The 22047-nt window shown below is 44.4% G+C and overlaps 1 protein-coding gene across 1 annotated transcript in view; it reads left to right on the forward strand.

The window, feature by feature from the left end:
• Nucleotides 1-22047, forward strand: part of LOC115077701 (vomeronasal type-2 receptor 26-like) — a 134117-nt gene that overhangs the window by 17226 nt on the left and 94844 nt on the right. Inside the window, exon 3 of the mRNA XM_029579991.1 lies at nucleotides 2787-3078. Coding sequence (XP_029435851.1) covers nucleotides 2787-3078 — 292 coding nt within the window. The remainder of the gene's footprint in view (nucleotides 1-2786; nucleotides 3079-22047) is intronic.

Here is a 22047-nt window from a genome sequence, read left to right on the forward strand (position 1 = left end):
GTCACGTGCTCCTCACAAAGGAGTTCAGAAATGGCGTCCTGACTGCCCGCTGGACCACCAGGGAGTTTTGGTAAGTCTTGGGCTGGGGGATTAAGGAGGGTGAGAGGTTTAAATTTTTATTTGCACGTATGGACATAGACTCAACTTATGGAATTCTCCATATGTCCATATTGACCGAAATTGACCCCCCCTTTTGACTTATGGACTTATGAACATAAACTTTTGCTCTGCACATCCCTATTACACGCTAGGAAATGGAGAGATTACTTACCTGATAATCTCGTTTTCCTTAGTGTAGACAGATGGACTCAGCATCCCACCCGGCTGCCGATATACATGGGGTTTCACCGATTCAAGGTAAGCCATGTTTTCCTTACATAGGGCATCCACCCTGCCGGGTGTCGACGCCTTCCGGTTGAGAACACTGGCGGTCTCCAGTTACTGTCAATCGGTCAGGGTAATCATATTGGGTTGATCAATCGGTCAGTCACACATATATCCAGAATGCTTTTGCAAGGACGATTACTGAGCGTCTGCACTTCCTGCAGGGGTATATGTACCATGTGCTGACATCAGATCCGTCTCCAACTGCTAGCACGAGCACAGTATACCCATTTGTTCTGAGTCCATCTGTCTACACTAAGGAAAACGAGATTATCAGGTAAGTAATATCTCCATTTTATTCATCATTTTTCATTTTTTTTCTTTACATCTTCCATTATCCTTATACATTGCAAACCTAAAATGTCAATTTAAGAACATTTAAATCATGCTTACAATCGATTAGGGATGTGAATCGTGTGCCCAATCATTTTAACGATCAATTTTGGCTGGGGATGGGGGGGGGGGGGGAAATCTGAACGGCATGGGGTTTTTTTGTAAAAAAATTGGTTTTTCGGTTAATGCGCACTAACGGGAAGTTACCGGGAGTGTTGTGATCTTCCTGCACGCAGTGCCCTATCCCTGATACCGGGGGTGTTGTGATTTTCCTGCACTCAGTGCCCTATCCCTGATACCGGGAGTGTTGTGATCTTCCTGTACACAGTGCCCTATCCCAGTTACCGGGGGTGTTGTGATCTTCCTGCACACAGTGCCCTATCCCTGACACCGGGAGTGTTGTGATCTTCCTTCACACAGTGCCCTATCCCAGTTACCAGGGGTGTTGTGATCTTCCTGCATGTAGTGCCCTAACCATGATACCGGGAGTGTTGCGATCTCCCTGCACACAGTGCCCTATCCCTGATACCGGGAGTGTTATGATCTTCCTGTACGCAGTGCCCTATCCCTATTACCAGGAGTTTGTGATCTTCCTGCACGCAGTGCCCTATCCCTGATACCGGGAGTGTTGTGATCTTCATGCACACAGTGCCCTATCCCAGTTACCGGGGTGTTGTGATTTTCCTGCACACATCCCAGTATCAGGGATAGGCACTGTGTGCAGGAAGATCACAACACTCCCGGTATCAGGGATAGGGCACTGAGTGCAGGAAGATCACAACACTCCCGGTATCAGGGATAGGACACTGCGTGCAGGAAGATCACAACACTCCCGGTATCAGGGATAGGGCACTGAGTGCAGGAAGATCACAACACGCCCGGTATCAGGGATAGGGCACTGCGTTCAGGAAGATCAGAACACCACCGGTATCAGGGATAGGGCACTGCATTCAGGAAGATCACAACACTCCCGGTATCAGGGATAGGGCACTGTGTGCAGGAAGATCACAACATCCCCGGTATCAGGGATAGGGCACTGTGTGCAGGAAGATCACAACACTCCCGGTATCAGGGATAGGGCACTGAGTGCAGGAAGATCACAACACCCCCGGTATGAGGGATAGGGCACTGAGTGCAGGAAGATCACAACACCCCCGGTATCAGGGATAGGGCACTGCGCGCAGGAAGATCACAACACGCCCAGTAACAGTGATAGGGCACTGAGTGCAGGAAGATCACAACACACCCGGTATCAGGGATAGGGCACTGCGTGCAGGAAGATCACAACACCACCGGTATCAGGGATAGGGCACTGCGTGCAGGAAGATCACAACACCCCCGGTAACCAGGATAGGGCACTGTGTGCAGGAAGATCACAACACTCCCTGTATCAGGGATAGGGCACAAGTTCTAGTCACATTGACTGATCAGTGATCACATTACTTTTTTTGTCAAGCTACCAACTGTGTCTACCCATCCGCCATATATTTAACCATCGCCTCAGTGGGAACCTTGATAATATCAATAAATAAGAGGGTAGCCAGCCAATAGGAATACGTATTCATTCCTAACTGACTTAACTGACCTTAACTTGACTTGAAAAGTGTCAAATTGTAACAAAAAACCCCGATTTTTCATGATAAATCGGTGGAATTCCTATTGTATCGAGTCCCTTACCGATTAATGAGGATTTTAAAATTATCGGATGATATTTTAAATCGTTAAGAAACGATTCGCATCCCTACAATCGATCCTTTATAAAGACCCAAATGTTTGTGGTTAGAAATAGAGCCAGGAAACTAGAAAAATAGAAATGATTGGAATACATTACGAAGTGAGGAATTTGAAATATATTAACTAAAACAGCCAGAGAATGGAGCTCTCTTGGGAAAGGATAGAAAACTTCAACCACAGTTCCATATTCCTTTTAGAATGTCAATTAATTTAAGAGCAAATTTTCTGAGGAAATAGAAAAGGTGCAATGAAAAAAGATTTCTAGAACTGAGTATAATGTATTATAAGATGCATGCATTGTTGTGCAATTATTGACAATACTAATATTCCTACAGACTACATATTAATAATGCACGACACCTGTTGGCCTTTGCTTTTGCCATTGAGGAGATCAACAATAGCTCAGACATTTTACCCAACATCACTCTGGGATTCCTGATGTACGATTCCTGCATAAGTGACAGAATTTCAATCCTAAACACACTGAGAATATTATCTGCCAAGAAGGATGCAGTTCCCAATTACAGCTGTTCTCAGAGGGACAGAGTCGTGGCTTTCATTGGTCACTTGATGTCTTCTCCATCCTATTCAACAGCACAAATCACAGGGATTTACAGATTCCCTCAGGTAGGGCGAAGAGATTTTTTTTTCCATTTCTAGCATTTTATAACCTATGATGCACTTTTTAATGTCAAAAGATTTGAACTGAATTACATATTCCTTTAAACTTTTTGAAATGGTTAATTTCAGTATAAAAATATATCAAGATTCGTTTATTCCATTAGCAACAAAAAGAAAAAGATACAGCAAGACAGCATCATTTAAGTCTCATAAATGTAGTGAAATGCAGGGAAGTTAAAGAACAGAAGAGGTTACAAATACTATGGGGTAATTTGGTAACATCACAGATAATAAAATCATTAAATGAATTACACACCTTTGTATAGCAGATTTAAGCAGTAAGTCTGCTTTGAATATTATCCCATTAAATCTTCCCAGCCAAGTTACACCTGATAAAATGTCCACATAATTGTTTAATGAAAATATATGTTCATACTTTTTATTAACTTTATATTTATTCAGTTTTAATCAATATTACATGATAGAAAACAAAGCATTTAATGTATTAATACATAGGAAAAACCTTACAATTAATAACCCATCTTCAAAAAAGTAAGTCCACATAATGGATGCACTAGCAAACATTCCAGGTACTATCTAGATTAGCAAATAATAATAATAAGTGATAGGCCCACGAATGGGTCTACTCACCTCCAGCGTAAGGCTCCCAGACCTGGCCCGTCCTCACTGGTGGTTGCCTCCTGCACCCCCGCTGCCTCCTCGGGCTCTCCCAATTCCTCTACGGACCTCTCTGGCTCCTGGCAGGTCTCCCCACATGTGCTGTGGGGAGCCGCCACCATCCAGCGCCCTGCATCCTCCTAGGTGCACGCGCCTCATCAGCCTTTAAAGAGGCCGCAATGGGAATCTAACCTGCGGCCCTGGTTAATGACATCATCTGGCCCTGCAATTTAAGGCAGGGCCTGCCACTCATTCCTTGCCTTGGCAACAGGTTTCCATGCTAGTCATGTGCTTCATTGCTCGTTCCGTTCCTGACTTTGTTCCTTGTTCCTGTTCTTGCCTTCGTTCCTGGTTCCTGTTCCTGACTCTGTTCCTGGTTCCTGTGTAGCCTTTGCCTCAGACTGATTACTGGCTTTTACCCTTGCTTTGTTGGACCATGCTCAGGACTGATTATTAGCTTTGACCCTTTCTTCATTGGACTATGCTCTGGACTGACTACTGGCTTTGACCCTTGCTTCATTGGATTATGCTCTGATTGATTCCTGGCTTTGACCATTGCTCCACTGTACCTCGCCTAACTCTGCCACCTAACCCAACTCCAGTCTGCTCCTGACCTTGCCTCTAGTATCTCTTTGGACTTGGCCTTGTTAGGCTTCGGCCTTCTGTTCTTCGAGCATCATCTACTCTTGTTCTCTGGCTCATCATTGCTGCCCGGGCCTCTGGATCTGTGCCTCGTCCGGACCTATCTGGGTCCCTCCGATACCTCTGCTGGTCCCTGGTTGCCTACTTCAAACACCCACTGGGAGTCATCTGACAGAGGCCCAACTAAGACCAGCCAGCCCTGGCACCCAATGGCTTAAACTGTGGGGAATGAGGGCTGATATTGGCGCAGCTCCAGTCGGCCTTCATCTCCCAATCTGCTCCTCCTCCCGATGGTGGGGACCCATGGGGCTTGCTCTACAGGTAGCATCAACCCCAACTCAGGTCAAGGGTCCACCACCAGCGCAACACAAACATCAAAGATTAATAATCAGTAAGAGGAGGAAGGAAATCAAATATTATACAATGTCCACAAATTTGTGAAAGAACTAAAAAATGAATTGTTAGACCTATTTCAATTAATTTGTAACCTATTGTTAAAATCATGCATTGTGCCTGAGCCTTGGAGGATGGCCAATGTAACCCCCATATTTAAAAATGGATCCAGAGCTGATCCAGGAAATTATAGAGCTGTGAGCCTGACTTCAGTGCTGGGAAAAATCATGGAAACTGTTATAAAAATAAAATCACAAAACATTTAGATAGACATAGTTTGATGGGATACAGCCAACATGGATTTACCCAATTAAGGTCTTACCTCACAAATCTCCTACATTTTGTTGAAGGGGTGAATAAACATGTGGAAAAAGGTGAACCAGTAGATGAGGTGTATTTGGATTTTCAGAAGGCATTCAACAAAGTCCCACATGAGATGCTTTGAAGAAAACTAAAAAGTCACGGCATAGGAGGCATTGCCCTTTTATGGATTGCAAGCTGGTTAAAGGACAGGAAACAAAGAATATGGGATTAAATGGGCTGTATTCACAGGTAAACAGTGGAGTGCCTTAGGGATCTGTACTTGGACCAGTGCTTTTTAATATATTTATAAATGTTCTGGAAAGGGGTACGAAGAGTGAAGTGATCAAATTTGTGGATGACACAAAAATATGCAGAGTGGTTAAATCTCAAACTGATTGCGATGAATTGCAAGAGGAACTTTTGAGACTGGAAGAATGTGCTTCGAAATGGCAGTTAAAATTTAACGTGGACAAATGCAAAGTGGTGCATATAGGGAAAATTAACCCTTGCTGTAGTTACACAATGTTAGATTCTCTCTTAGGAGTTACCACCTAGGAAAGAGATCTAGGCATGTGTTGTAATTCTGCTAAGGAGTTAGCAATCTGTTATAGTTCCACTAAGGAGTTAGCAATCTGTTAGTGATCTGCTCCCCCAGAGGGGTGAAGCTAGCAATCTTTTACCAATCAGCTCCTCCCAAGGGGAGGAGTAGCAATCTGTTATGGATCTGCTTCCCCAGAGGGGAGGAGTTAGCAGACTGTTGTACTCCGTAGACGGAGTTAGTGATCAGTTATGGGTTGGCTCCCCACAGTGTGGCAGTCTGTTATGATACTGCTCTAGTAGTGTAAGGAATGAACACTGTAATATAAAGGTGAATCCTTGGGCCAATGGCAGATGACAGCGCCCCCAGGAGGATATCCTGACAGGGATCACCGGCTAGGCTGGAGTATGGAGACTAACACAGATAGTTCTTTATTAGACAGGAAGTAGAACCACCAGAGGTGGCAGTAGTGAGCTGATGTGCACAGCAGGGCTGAAGTCCCTCAGATACTGGAATTGCAATCTCTATGTTGCTGAGCTGTAGCGAGAGACTATAGGTAGTGAGTAGACAGGGTATGCTGGATACATAACCAGTAGTAGATGATACACTCACAATTGTAAATATCTGTAATCGATTCTATGCAACAGAGAGTCTTCAGTATATTCAGGAACAGGAGCCATATGCGAGTACTGGTTCCTATATGCAGTCTGGAATAAGAACTCACAATATCTGTATATGAAATGGCTTCTGGACTAGTAGAGAGTCTTTGGAGGGTTTTAGGAACATAGACCCTCGAGGATCGAGTACCGGTTCCTATCTGCAATCTATATTAATAATTCACAAGATATAGGTATGCGATAGCTTCTGAGATAGAAGAGAGTTTTGAAGGGTTTTAGGAACATGGGCTCTTGAGGAGCGAGTACCGGTTCCTATCTGCAATTATAACTCACAATCTCCATACCTGCGATAACATCTTAGACAGAAGAGAGTCTTCAGAGATTAGGAACACAGGCCCTCGTGAAGCCCGTACTGGATCCTATCTGTAATAGAACTCACAGTGTTCACGTCTGCGATCGCTTCCAGGCAGTTAGGAGTCTTCTGAGCATTCAGGGACATAGGCACTCGAGGAGCGAGTACCGGATCTTGTCTTAGCAATATGAAAACAAGAAGAGAGAGCAGGGCCCCCAAGGAGCGGGTACCCCTTGGTAAGTTTGAGGAGGCAGAACAGTAGAGAGAGAGTTATCCCCCTTGCTAACTTGATTCCTAGTTGCAAGCAAAGACCTTTTAAGTTGGAAGCAGATGACTACACTACGGGGGGATGCCCCCAAGGTTCACGCTCTTGCCGGTGGAAACTCTGGAGTGTGCGCGCGCGCCCTTACATCATCAGGAACATGGTGGATCTGCAGCGTCAGGCCAGCCTGGGGATTCCGGGGAGAAGCAACGAGGAGAAGCCGCGGCAGCATCTGTCCGTCAGACCCGAAGGGAGTCACCACAGAGGTAGAAAGGGTGGAGCAAGGGCGAGAACAGGCACGAATGCAACAGCATGATGGTGGATAATATTTTGAAATCGTCAGCTCAGTGTGCTGTGGTGAACATAAAAGTAAACAGAATGTTAGGAATTATTAGGAAGTGAATGGCTAATAAAAGGATGGATGTCATAATGCCTCTGTATTGCTCCATGGTGAGACCACATCCTGAATACTGTGTGCGGTTCTGGTTGCCGCATCTCAAAAAAGGTATAGTTGTACTAGGTAACGTGCAGAGAAGGATGACCAAAATGATAAGGGGCATGTAATGGCTGCCCTACAAGGAAAGGCTAAAGAAATTAGCTTTTCAGTTTGCTGTTCAGTTTGGAGAAGAGATGACTGAGGGGGGATATGATAAATGTCTACAAAATCATGAAATGACTTTAACAAGTTAATGTAAATTGGTTATTTACAGAAGGACTAGGAGGCACTCCATTGAAAACCAATCAGAGAAAATTATTTTTCATTCAGTGCATAGTTAAGCTCTGGAATTCATTGCCAGAGGATATGGTTACAGCAGTTTCTGTAACTGGGTTTAGAAAAGCTTTGGATAATTCCTAGAGGGAAAATCCATAAACTGCTATAAATGAATAAGCAATAGTAGCTTGTGATTTATTTAATGTTTGGGTACTTGCCAGGCACTTGTGACTTGGGTTGGCCACTGTTGAAAACGGGATACTAGGCTTGATGGACCCTTGGTCTGACCCAGTATGCCGTATCATATGATCCTATCTTCCAAAAATGGTTATTATTGTATATAAGAAAGCAGAAAATTTCAAATTGTCAGCATCAAGCCAGAAGTTTACATCAAAAGATCAACAGTCCCTGATATGTGCCATGTTTTGTAAAGACTGCATCAGAAGGGAGCCCATAAATTTTATGGAACTCAGATTAAAATAAAGGTTGTAGTTAAAGAGCATTAAATCCACAAAAGAGTCCAAAAGGATCAAGATAATCAATAAATTTATAGATAACTATTTGATTCAGAAATTTTTGTAAAACAATTGCATAAAGGACTTTACAAGTTTACATGTTGTCAGCTTTGTCAGTATATCCCCATTCACTTAACCTGCGAATCCTGAGAAGTAAAAGAGGACACGTGGCCTGCATGACTGCTGACCAGGACCATCCACCTGCACCGGGAAGCACAGAGAGCATGGTCAAGATCCTCCCCTACCCCAGTAAGAGAAAGGAAGGTGAGAGAGTCATGGGTGCCATGGCAGCAGGACCACCCACTGCCCACCCACCAGCAAGCAGAACAGCGTGGAGGAGCTACCAAAGGCGCTTGCACCATGGGGTGCATGCCATTGGCATGCACATGATGGAGGACAACAAATATGCTTGCCCCTTTGTGCATCTTTTAGTGTGACACAAAATGCTGTCTAACGTAGGGCAACCTGGATAGAACTACTGCAACTATGGATGAAATTTGCTCCATTGAGACTATCTTGGATGGGGTTTACATAGAGACCTAAAGAGTACCCCAAGAAAGAAGCAAAGAAGGATTACAAACCTGGTCTTCCCCATGATAAGCAATAACTGTCCCTCACTCTCTTCCTACTTCATGTTTCCTCTGCTCCTACTGAATGTTCAATCCTATCAAACAAATTCCCTCAACTTTATCATCTGCTAAAGGATTTAAATCCTTCTATTTTTTTGCACATCTGAAACATGGCAAAATGACAGTGCTCTTAAACCAAATTTTGAATGGTAACTATGATATATTTCACTTTCCTAGACCCAAACACAAGGGAAGACGATTATTAATAATTAGTAAAGCAGAATACAAACTACTACCTTACAAGGTAGGGATTAAGCCACACTATGAGGTTGCAATTCTAAAATCTCCTCAAATAAACTTAGGACTGCTCTACTGTCCCCCAGGCATACTGCAAAATGTTTCCTCACCACTGATTGAATTATACGTTAAGGTGTTTCCATCACTAGAATGTATATTAATTGTAGGTTGAAAACCTTAGTCCTGTCCAGACAAAAACTATTAACAAAGAAAGGAATAACTCCAAACATAAGAAGCCCTGGTACAATGATGAATTAAGAAGAACTAAACTGAACTTTAGAAAATTAGAGAAACAATGGTGGAAATTCCCATCTGCTGAAACCCTAGGAAAATATAAATCTTTCCTTATGAAATACTGTACAATAACCAATAAAGCCCAAACCTTTCGGTTTGGGCTTCGTTTTCGGCCCGCCGTGGGAAATTTCGGGAAAATTTGGTTTGGTTTGGTTTTCGGGTTCCCCGAACCAGGACAAATTAGGCAATTTTGTTGAAATTGGATAATTCATCCTAAACTATTGCAGAACCCTATTCTATACTGCTCTTTGAGGTTGTTAAACATTTAATTAAAGTCCCTACATCTTCCATCTTGAGAAATTATAACTTCACAAAGGCCACTTGCAATGAATATGCCACCGTATTCAGACAAAATAATACGTTAAAAACTAATTTCCCTATTTCTTCTCCAACAAAATCATCTGACGATTTGAATGACATGGTTAAATGTACACATTTGACAGAGTATCAAAACTAGAAATTAGTCAATCAATACTAAAAGTAAACCTGCCATTCACACACATGACATAATTCCAGCCAGTTCCTTGAAACAAGTACACAGAGTTATCACTCAATCACAACAATATTTAACCTGTATCTCTCTGAAGGAACTGTTCCAAATGGGTTACAATAAGTTGTGATTAAAAAAATAAGACTGGTAGAAATGACGATCGAGAGATCTATTGTTCAATATCCAACTCATCATTTCTCACAAAAGTTCTTGAAAAAGCAGTGTTATCCCAGCATGTAAATTACCAGTAAGATCAAAGTATTCTCTCCCCAAATCAATTTGGATTTAATAAATATCACTCATAAGAACATAAGAAATTGCCATACTGGGTCATACCAAGGATCCGTCAAGCCCAGCATCCTTTTTCCAACAGTGGCCAATGCAGGCTACAAATACTTGGCAAATACCCAAACACTTAAGTAGATCCCATGTTACTGCTGCCAGCAATAGCAGTGGCTATTCCTCAAGTCAACCTGATCAATAGCAGACAATGGACCTCTCTTCCAAGAAACTATCCAAACCTTTTTTAAACCCAGCTACACTAACTCCACTAACCACATCTTCTGGCAACAAATTCCAGAGCTTAATTGTGTGTTGAGTGCCCCCTAGACCTTCTGCTATCCAAAAGAGTAAATAACTGATTCACAACTATCTGTTCTATAGCTCTCATGATTTTAAAGACCTTTATCATATCTACCTTCAGCCATTTCTTCACCCAGCTGAACAGCCCTAAGCTCTTTAGCCTTTCCTCATAGGGGAGCTGTTCCATCTCCATTATCTATTTGTCGCCCTTCACTGTACCTTCTCTGGTGACCACAAAGGTGCACAGTACTCAAGGTATGGTCTCACCATGGAGCGATACAGAGGCAGTTTGACATTTTCCATTTTATTCACCATTCCCTTCCTAATAATTCCTAATATTATGTTTGCTTTTTTGACTGCCACAGAACACTGAGCCAATGATTTCAATGTATTATACAATATGATGCCTAGATCTTTTTACTGGGTGGTAACTCCTAATTTGGAACCTAACATCATGTAACTACAGCATGGGTTATCTTTTCCATATGTGCAGCATCTTGCACTTGTCCACATTAAATTTCATCTGCCATTTAGATGCCAAATCTTCCAGTCTCTCAAGGTCCTCCTTCAATCTATTACAATCTACTTGTGATTTAACTACTCTGAATAATTTTGTATCATCTGCAAATCTGATTATCTCACTCATTCTTTTCCAGATTATTTATAAATATATTGAAAAGCACCAGTCCAAGTACAGATCCCTGATACACCCCACTGTTGACCCTTTTCCACTGAGAAAATTGACCATTTAATCCTACTCTCTGTTTCCTGTCTTTTAACCAGTTTGTAATCCACTGAGACGTTACTTCTCTCATTAATGGACTCAGTTTTATGAGGTCTTGACTTATATGAATCTTATTGTCTTGTGATAATTGACTTCACGGCTGCCTTTGACACTGTGGCATAATTTCTTATGCCATCAGATGAAAACATTGGGATGAATGACAGGGTTCTCAGATGGTTCTCTTCATTTTTATCTAACAGAGCATTCCAAGTCAACCTGGGCAGCCATATTTCGATACTTTCCACTGTGAAACAGTGTCCCTCAAGGCTCAACGCTCTCAGCAGCACTATTCCCTCTATGTAAATTACTGATGAATCTAGGAATAAGTTTCTTCTTATATGCTGACAATATACAGTTTTACATCCCACTCTGCAAATCATTTGAAAATACAGCTTTGATACTCTCTACCTATATGAAATCAATGCAACAAGAACTTTTGCAACTTAAACTAACATTAAACTGTAAAAAGACTGAAATCATTTGACTGAGTAGAAACTCATCCATAGGTAAACCATTTGCCATTGACCTGGATAATTTTCAAATTAATCCCTCAAACCAAGTATGGGTTTGCACATCAGTATGAAAATGCACATCAGTAAATTAATCAAGACAGGTTATGCCAAGTCGTGTATACTCCATCGGTTGAAACCATTATTAACATTTGAGAACTTCTGAACTGTATTGCAAGCTCGAATCTTCTCAAACCTAGACTAGCGTAACTCCTTACTATTAGGTCTTCCAACATGCCACTTAAAACCACTATAACTACTATCTACTCTAAAGTATTAATGATAATATTCAACAACATTCATTCCAATAATACCAGCTTGTTAGGAGTGACACTGCAACCATACAATCCACAGTAAACACTAAGAGCTGGATTTTCTAAGGTTGCAGACCTTTGAAAATCTGGCGGTAATGGGGGCAGGGTGTAGTTATTCGGCGCGAAACTGGTGGTGATAAGGCATCTTACCTTTCGCCATCAGCGAAGTCGTCGCAGAGTCCACCCCAAGGCCGCCCCAACTCCTCCCCTTCTGGTTCAGACTCCACCCCAATTTAGCTATCGCAAGCGGAAATGGACTTTTTGTGTGCAAAAAGTCCCTTTTTGTTGTGCGAAAGCTTTCGAAAATGAGCCCCTAAGTTCTCAAAATAAAGGACTTAACTATTCCCACAATATGAAGCACACATTTGATGTAAATAAGAGATTGTGTTTTCCATAGCAGGTCCAAAGCTCTGGAATTACGTAATTTACTAGATAGAAAGAAATTTAAATGTGAGCTAAAAACATGGCTATTCTAAAACATATATAAACTAATTTAAAAACATAAGAATATACAGGGGATGTGGTTAATGCAGTTAGTGTAGCTGGGTTAAAAAAGGTTTGGATAAGTTCTTGGAGGAGAAGACCATTACCTGCTATTAATCAAGTTGACTTAGAAAATAGCCACTGCTATTACTAGCATCAGTAGCATGGGATATATGTAGTTTTTGGTACTTGCCAGGTACTTGCAGCCTGGATTTGCCACTATTGGAAACAAGATGCTGGGCTTGAAGGACCTTTGGTCTCATCCAGTATGGACATTTCTTATGTTCTTCTTATGTTCTTATATTCAAGATGGAGGAATGACGTAGTCAGAGAATAAGAACACCATTTAGATATAAAAGCAAACAAGCTGGCAATTAAGGAGTTAAAACCAGGTCATTGATGCTCAGTGAAGAGGTATACTAGCAGCTCTGTTTCCTAAGGGGGAAGTGAGGGCTGGAAAACATGTAGCATAAGCCCAGATTTAGTTTATAGACACAGTATACACTGGACACAGAACTGACAGGCTCTAATGATATGGGTTTGCTTTTGAAGCACTCATATTTTTATCTATCTTGGTATTGGTTTTACAATAGTGTTTGCTTGCTTTATGAATAATTATATGGAAGGATGTGAATAATTTTTCTGACGATTGAAAATATTGTACGATATTTTCAAAGTTGTCAGAAATCGGGGGCTCCCCGAAACAGATAGGAAAACCCCACAAAATTGTTTGTGGGGTTCTCTTATCGTTTTGGGGGAGGGCGGGAAATTGGCACACAAAAACAACCTCTAAACCCACCCAACCCTTTAAAACAGCTCCCTTAGCTTCCCCCACCCTTCCAACCCCCCCAAACTGTTTTAAAGTTACCTGGTGGTCCAGTGGGGGTCCCAGGAGCGATCTCCTGCTCTCAGGCCATCGGCTGCCACTAATAAAAATGGTGCCGATGGCCCTTAGCCCTTACCATGTGACAGGGTATCCGTGCCATTGGCCGGCCCCGTCACATGGTAGGAGGAATGGACGGCTGGCGCCATCTTTAAAAATCGCACCCAGGACCCCCACTAGACCACCAGGTAATTTTAAAATGTTTTGGTGGGGGTCGGAAGGGTGGGGGAAGCTAAGGGAGCTGTTTTAAAGGGCCGGGGTGTATTTTTTGTTTATTGGCTTGGGCACAGCCGATAAAACAAAACCCGATCGGGCCGCATGAAAAAAAAATCACGATTCCGGTTCTGATTCACATCTCTAATTATAAGATTGCTTTTATTTACATGACACTAATCATGCTGATGCTGATTTTGTTATTGTTCTGGGGTTCCAGTGGAATGTGTTGGGTTGGAGACTGTGAGGAGCAAATGGTCTCACATGTGATAGAGAATGATGTACAAGATGGTGAAGCAGGTGGTGTGGTTGGGACTCAGGATAACCACCATTTCAGAATAGTGCTGAGACACAAGGTAGTTGCTCTTACCAGTTAGTTTGGTGATGCTTTAAGGAGAGCTTGGATAGCCAAGAACACTATACAGCACATGTGCTGGCCACAGACCTAATCTAAGGTAGGACAAATGGAGGCCTGCAGAGAGTTGAGTTCTTACCAGATCAATATGCTCATTTTGACAATGCAATAGAAATCAAACATCTCAGTGAGTACAGGCTAAGTCACCAGCTGGAGAGTCTCCATCACACACTCATCCAGAAAAGTGCCCAATTATTGCTAGACCATTTGAATATATATATTCCTGTTAGCTGGGAAAGATTATTTATTCTACTCATTGTGCTTGTATAACCTGTTTGTTTTTTCATTTATTCTAACAGTAATTATAGTGCCTGATTTGCTTTCACTGTAATACTTTGCGAATACACACACATTTTACACCAAGTAGTCCATGCTCATTAATATTATTACTCTGGGAAAGCTTGGGTTAAGCTCTTTTTGTGTGTGTGAATGTGTCTGACTTTTCTACCTCACAAAAAAAAACCAAAAAACTGGGGTCCTGCTGTGACATTTGGCATCACAAACAGATAGGAAGATCTGTCTTTTGCAGAGTGGGGGGTGGAAATATTGCACTGTTAGAGTAGAATATGTTTACATCCTATACAAGACTGCTATCCACATGACTGGATGGACCAGCCATTAAAAATGGTATCTCACAGCACAGTTACAGAGGCAGAGACAGCTGATGTGAAAGAGAATGCAAGATTTGGACAGAGCTTTGACATGCCCTCTTCTATAGCCACCTGCCTCTGCTGGTTGAAGTCAGATGTCATGGACTGTGCATATATCAAAAATCTCCACTTATGGTGTTAACTATGGGGTAGATTTTAAAAGAAGCGCGATCAGCCTACTTTTGCTTGCGCATCAGACTCAAACAAAAGTACGCTGGATTTTAGTAGATACGCGCGGAGCCGCGCGTATCCACTAAAATCCTGGATCGGCGCGCGCAAGGCTATCGATTTTGTATAGCCTGCGCGCGCCGAGCCGCGCTGCCTCCCCCCGTTCCCTCCAAGGCCGCTCCGAAATCGGAGCGGCCTCGGAGGGAACTTTCCTTTGCCCTCCCCTCACCTTACCCTCCCTTCCCCTACCTAACCCACCCACCCGGCCCTGTCTACACCCCCCCCTTACCTTTGTCGGGGGATTTACGCCTCCCGGAGGGAGACGTAAATCCCCGCGCGCCAGCGGGCCTGCTGCGCGCCGGGCCGCGACCTGGGGGCGGGTACGGAGGGCGCGGCCACGCCCCCGGGCCGTAGCCACGCCCCCATACCCGCCCCCAAAACGCTGCCGACACGCCCCCGGAACGCCGCGACGACCGGGCCCGCCCCCCGACACGCCCCCCTCCGAGAAGCCCGGGACTTACGCGAGTCCCGGGGCTCTGCGCGCGCCGGGAGGCCTATGTAAAATAGGCTTCCCGGCGCGCAGGGCCCTGCTCGCATAAATCCGCCCGGTTTTGGGCGGATTTACGCGAGCAGGGCTCTGAAAATCCGCCCCTATATGAACTGCAATTGAAAATGTAAATTTTAACCCCTGTGATAAATTGTAAAAAAGTGATAAATCTATTCCTGAAGACGTTTTCACAAAAACCATCAAATGAGGTTAAAGTGGAAAAGAGGTATTTTCATACATTAATCAATCTAAAGCACCACCAGTGTCGTTGCTCTGCAGTTTTCTTTGCTTTATTCTCATTAACTAACCATCTTCTACCTAATAAAGTGACAGAAACACCACTGATTTTTGTAAAAAAAAATTTTCAAAAATTGCATTTGAAAGAAATAATTTACTCCTGGGGGAATTCTGCGCAAAAAAATTAAAAATTCTGCAACCAAAATTTGAAAATTCTGCGCACACATTTTCTAAATTCTGCAAAATTCTGCACATTTATTTTTCAAAATAACAATATTTTTTCAAATTATTCTGCATTTCAGTGCAATGAGTGTCCCTGGCAACTTGGCTCATCTGCCAGCAGTGTCAATTGCTGCTGGCAGATGAGTCAAGCTGGCATGGACGGCTGCAGTTGATGCTAACCTCTCCACCTGAGTCTGTCACCCCCCTCCCCTCTGTTACCCTCCCTTCTCTCTCTCTCCTTCTTCTCCTCTCTTTCCCCCTTCTCCTTTCCCCCTTCTTTCTCTTTCCCCCTTCACTCTTGTGCTGCCCCCCCCGCCCTGCCCCCGGTCGCAACTCCGACTCCCCCCAAAAGAAAACTTACAAAATACCTGGTGGTCCAGGTGGGAGCCCGGGAGTGATCTGCCACTCCCGGGGCCTTGGCTGCCATTAAGCAAAATGGCGCTGGTGGCCTTTAGCCCCTACCATGTGACAAGGGCCAACCAATGGCACCGTTAGCCCCTGTCACATGGTGCCATTTTGCTTAGTGGCAGCCGAGGCCCCGGGAGCAGGAGATCGATCCTGGGCCCTCCACTGGACCACAGGGGGGGTGTCAGGAGGGCGGAACGGTGAGGCAAGGGCATTCTTCTGTTTTTTTTTATCCTTTTCTGGCACGGGAGGAAATTGCGAGGCAACAGCAATGTTGCGAGGAATGGCAGCAGGGGAGGAAATCTGCACAGCAGCAATGACATATGCGCGGCAGTGATGACATCTAAGAAATCTGTGAGGTGAGGAAGGAAATCTGCGTGAAGGAGGAATTCTGCGCAAATTCTGCATTCCACATTAGCGCAGAATTCCCCCAGGAGTAATAACTGCTTGTGAAAGGAAAAATTCTTAAGGTGTAGAAATCAACATATTCTTAAACCACTCATGTCTCATGCTATGCTGCATCACTAAGGTTGTATTTCAAAAAATCAATACCATAAACATGGTTTACCTTTAAATAGCATCACGTTCATGAATGTGAAACCGTCCACTCTAGTCATCAGTGTTTTGTAACTGGAGTGTTTGGAAGGGCGAATATATCATTCCCCTGATGAAGGAATTTATTTTTGAAATGTGACCATGTTGGGAGATTCTATGACCTAAGTATATGTTAACCATGTTTCACAAGCAACTTTTTTTTTACAAAAATCAGTGGTGTTTCTGTCATTTTATTAGGTAGAAGGTGGTTAGTTATTAATGATGATAAAGCAAAGAAAACAGCAGAGCAACTACACTGGTGGTGCTTTAGATTGGTTAATGTATGAAAATACCACTTTTCCTCTTTAACTTCAATTTGATGATTTTTGTAAAAACATCTTCAGGAATAGACTTATCACTTTTTTACAATTTATCACAGAGGTTAAAAATTATGTTTGTAATGGGCTGTCTGCAGGCCTGTTAGATGCTTTTGTTTGTCTGCCAGTCAGAACATACATCAGGAGGATATGGCTGACATACAATGTCAAGTTTAAGAATTGCTGTGCGCCCAAGTCCAGGAGAAGGACTCAGCTTTAGATACAGGAAACTGTGTTCAGTGTCAGTATGCACTCACAGTGGAGACACATAGTAACACAGAAATTCAGGAACTGGTCACTAGGGGACAAGGAAACCCCTTTAATGAGCACATTAATGATTTGGATGCCACAGAGATGATTATCAGTACTAAAGATGATTATCAAGACTTCATAGCCAAACCATTGGCAGATATTAACATTTCTTTAGAAGAGGGCAAGTTCCCAGATTCCCTAAAATGTACATTAGTGAAACCTATTTTGAAAAGAGCACAGTTAGATCCCAAATGTTTAGCAAACTATCGCCCAATATCAACATTCCCTTTTTTGGCTGCCCCCCCTCCCCCGCCAGGGCGGGGGGGCAGCACAAGAAGATATAGGCTACTTTCACAGAGTCAGACGGGAACTGTGCGGGCAGCAAGGAAAACTGGACGTAACACTGATTCAAGAAGCCCCGGAACGCCTTGGGATCCCCTGCATAGCGAGGAGGGGCAGGCAGCTGGGTAACCGGTGATGCACTTAAGGTGGGAGCCGGAGGCGGTACTGGAGGGGTCTCTGGAGCCGTCGCCTCCAAACGGGTGACCAGCCGCTCCACAGTAGCGGCCAGGGCGTCAATGCAGTGCTGCTGCTGTTGTAGACGCTGTGCCATCCCGGGGATAGCCTGCAGGCTAGGCACCTCTGCCGGGTCCATGGCCTTGCAAACTATTGTGTACTATAGAGAGATGGTGGACCCTTGGGCCGAGCTGCAAGGAGGGTTCCTAAGCAGACCGGGAGGCGGAGTCTATAGCGACCACCAGTAGGCTTAACCCGGGACCCGGAATCCCCCCAGGAGGGGCCCGTAGGGATCCGGGCCCTTGGGACTTATGGGCCAGAGAAGGCTGCAAGTGGGAGGCGTCAGAAGCAGGCCCAGGGTCAAGGCAGGCGGCTAGCAAGCAGCGTTCAGAAGCAGACCGGGGTCGAGGCAGGCAGTGAGCAAGCAGTGTTCAGAAGCAGGCCCAGGGTCAAGGCAGGCAGCTAGCAAGCAGTGTTCAGAAGCAGGCCCAGGGTCAAGGCAGGCCGCTAGCAAGCAGCGTTCAGAAGCAGACCGGGGTCGAGGCAGGCGGCTAGCAAGCAGCGTTCAGAAGCAGACCGGGGTCGTGGCAGGCGGCTATTAAGCAGCGTTCAGAAGCAGACCAGGGTCGAGGCAGGCAGCGAGCAAGCAGCGTTCAGAAGCAGACCAGGGTCGAGGCAGGCAGCTAGCAAGCAGTGTTCAGAAGCAGGCCCAGGGTCAAGGCAGGCCGCTAGCAAGCAGTGTTCAGAAGCAGACCAGGGTCGAGGCAGGCAGCTAGCAAGCAGCGTTCAGAAGCAGACCAGGGTCAAGGCAGGCCGCTAGCAAGCAGTGTTCAGAAGCAGGCCCAGGGTCAAGGCAGGTGGCGAGCAAGCAGCGTTCAGAAGAAGACCAGGGTCGAGGCAGGCCGCTAGCAAGCAGCATTCAGAAGCAGACCAGGGTCGAGGCAGGCGCCGAGCAAGCAGCGTTCAGAAGCAGACCAGGGTCGAGGCAGGCGGCGAGCAAGCAGCGTTCAGAAGCAGACCAGGGTCGAGGCAGGCCGCTAGCAAGCAGCATTCAGAAGCAGACCAGGGTCGAGGCAGGCGCCGAGCAAGCAGCGTTCAGAAGCAGACCAGGGTCGAGGCAGGCGGCGAGCAAGCAGCGTTCAGAAGCAGACCAGGGTCGAGGCAGGCGGCGAGCAAGCAGCATTCAGAAGCAGACCAGGGTCGAGGCAGGCAGCGAGCAAGCAGCGTTCAGAAGCAGACCAGGGTCGAGGCAGGCAGCAAGCAAGCAGCGTTCAGAAGTAGACCGGGATCAGGAACCAGGAAGACAATCGATGCAGGTCACTGCAGCAGGAACTGGAACGGCAAAAGGCGAACCAGGAACCAGCAGAGAGCAGGGTCAAGAAGGCAACTAGAATTCAAAGAACCTCGTTGCAAGGCACCTACTCGGAGTCTGGGCGCCGCTTAAATGCAGGCCTGGCGTCTGACGTCAGCTGGGGGGCTGTCCCGTACTTCCGGGTGCTGGACGCACATAAGGGCCTTCCTCGTGCGTGCGAGGCAAAGGAGGAGGGCGGAGCTTCTGTCGGTCTGGACGGCGTTCCGCATGCCGCGGCCATGCGGCCCACCAGCCCGGGACTTCAGCGTCTTTTCCCGCGGACTGGATCGGAGGTAAGCGGACCCGACCCCGATCATGGGGGAGGCGGTCGCAATAGGAGGGGCTCTTTTTAGAATTAATTTGCTTATATACTAGAACTTTGCAGCAGAACGTAGCCATTGTGTGCTCACTGGAAAATGAAAATATGACCATCTCAGTGAACGTTCACTGGATACCAATTCAGTATAGAATACAGTAGAATATATAAACCTTAATTCACAAAATAATTAGCAATAATGATTCCTTATGGCTTGGTAAAGTCTGCATGTATGCTCTCTGTCAATGAAACTTATGTTCCACAAACAAAGATCTCCTGAGTGTGCCACTTATCCAGCAGGTACTCCTAGGGTAGGTCAGGAACAGAGCTCTCTCTATAACAGGTGCCACATTATGGAACACAATACCTGATAATCTGTGACTCACATCCGACTTGAAGGAATTAAAAAACCAAACATTTTAAAATGTTGCTTTTCAAGCAGGCCTTTAATGAACTAATAAGTAGAATAGGATTTCAGACAGAACTTGCAAAGAATAATACATATGTCTAAACTCTACGAATTGTATAGAATTGTCATGTTTGGGTTTATGTCATCTTAAAATTGAAGTTTTTATGAATGTTGTATTTGTAATCCACAACAATCTGTGCAGTATGCAGTATAAAATATATTTTAAATAGATAATGTATTTATTTACTTATTTACTTATCTGTAAGTTTTCCTGTGTGATTGTTTTTTCTTGCAAGCAACCTCAATTGTTTATTTTCATCCATCCATACCCCTCTACCCACCCACCCCTGAGATTACTTTTCTTAGATAGTCTGCCCTGGACTCCTACTTATGCATCCACAATTAAATCATCTCCCATTACAGAAGTTCCTTGTAAATCAGATAATAGAAACATAAACTGCCATATTGTCTGTAAAATGTGGCTTTCAGATTCTGGCTATTAAACATTACTGACTTGTTTCCAAAAGTTTTACTTTTTATTTCAAATACCTATTAAAAAAATCATTTCCTTGTGCCTAAATTTTACCATACCTTAATTATAGCATTTTAAGGAATTAGTAAAATTAACAAAATGTCTGTCATTCATTTCAACAATTATAGTACTTATGTCCCAAGGCCTATTAGGAGGATCAAAGGTTGTCCATTTTGCTGTCAACTGTCTGCAATGAAAATGAAACTGACTCATCTGAGAGAAGAATTGTCCAGGTTTCAAGTAGCCTCCTCGTCCTTTCACCATGCAGTATATCTCACCCATTTTACACAGAGGATTCAGAAACCTAAGATAAAATGGTTTACCCTGGGCTCTTAAAAAACATGACAAGTGACAAAGAGACACACAATTTCCCCAACTTTGCAGCATCCTGTGTATCAACCCCCACTCCCAAAGAGCTGTCAGACATCCAGGATTCAAAAACCCAGGAATAATTAGATAACAGTGGACTCTGGCAGAATAAGTCTACAAAGAATAAGTCTACAAAGAATAAGCCTACAAAGGATCACTCCATGTCCCCCAAACCAAAACCACTCACTACCTAACTTTCAGAGACCGAGCCTTTTCCACAGCCGGTCCTTCATTATGGAACTCTATCCCTCCGGAGCTGAGACAAGAACCATGCCTACCGACTTTTAGAAAAAGGCTTAAGACTTGGCTATTTAAACAAGCCTTCCCAGACCCGATCTAAATGATAGTAATTTTACAAGAGACAGCAAACTATACAATAGATTCCATATCATAATGTAAATAATGTAAATATTTTAATCCCTACCGTTCGGCTCTCTTATTCTAATTTCTCTTCCCAGTTTTAAGACCCTGTTGTAATGTAACTTTTGTTCTCCTTGCACTTGTTTTTCGTTTCTTGTTCTCACCCCTTGTTTTATGTAAACCGGCATGATGTGGTTTCTAATCATGAATGCCGGTATAGAAAAACGCTAAATAAATAAATAAATAAATAAGGCCTGTGATGAAAACACCTACTCTCTTCACTGTTACCCCTACATAATGCATTTTCTGCATTGCAAAAAGGAAGAATTTGAATAGAATTTGAAGTGTTGTCTGAAAAAGACACAAAATGTAACCAGAAGTCCTTCAACTGTTATGCTCAGGCTTGTGAACCCTTGGGCCGATGGGAGGATGGTGTACCTTAGGAGGAAGATCCATAGGTTCTCCCGTCGGGTGGTGAGGCAGGGCAGAAGATGTGACCAGCTGACCCTCGGCACTGGATACTGAGGCGACGGAGGCAGATGAAGAGTTGTGACGTCGAGTAACGGAAGTGTGCCTTCACCACTGGAAGTCCGTGGTCCCCCCAGGAGGAGCCCATAGGGACCCAGACAGCTGGGATTTAGGTGGACCTTTGAGAGGTCAAGAAGTCAAGTGTACGGGGCAAGGACAGACTGGAGCTTCACCCCTGGAAGCCTGAGGTCTCCCCAGGAGGAGCCCGTAGGGACCCAGGCCGCTGGGACTTAGGTGGGCCCTTGGAGATGATGGTCAGGAAGAAGTCCAAGGTCGAGTGCCAGAGGGTCATTGCTTACCAGTCCAAGGTCACACACTGAGGGATCACTACTTGCCAGTCCAAAGTCACACACCAGA

The sequence above is a fragment of the Rhinatrema bivittatum genome, chromosome 16 (assembly GCF_901001135.1).
Source record: "Rhinatrema bivittatum chromosome 16, aRhiBiv1.1, whole genome shotgun sequence".
Taxonomy (NCBI): domain Eukaryota; kingdom Metazoa; phylum Chordata; class Amphibia; order Gymnophiona; family Rhinatrematidae; genus Rhinatrema; species Rhinatrema bivittatum.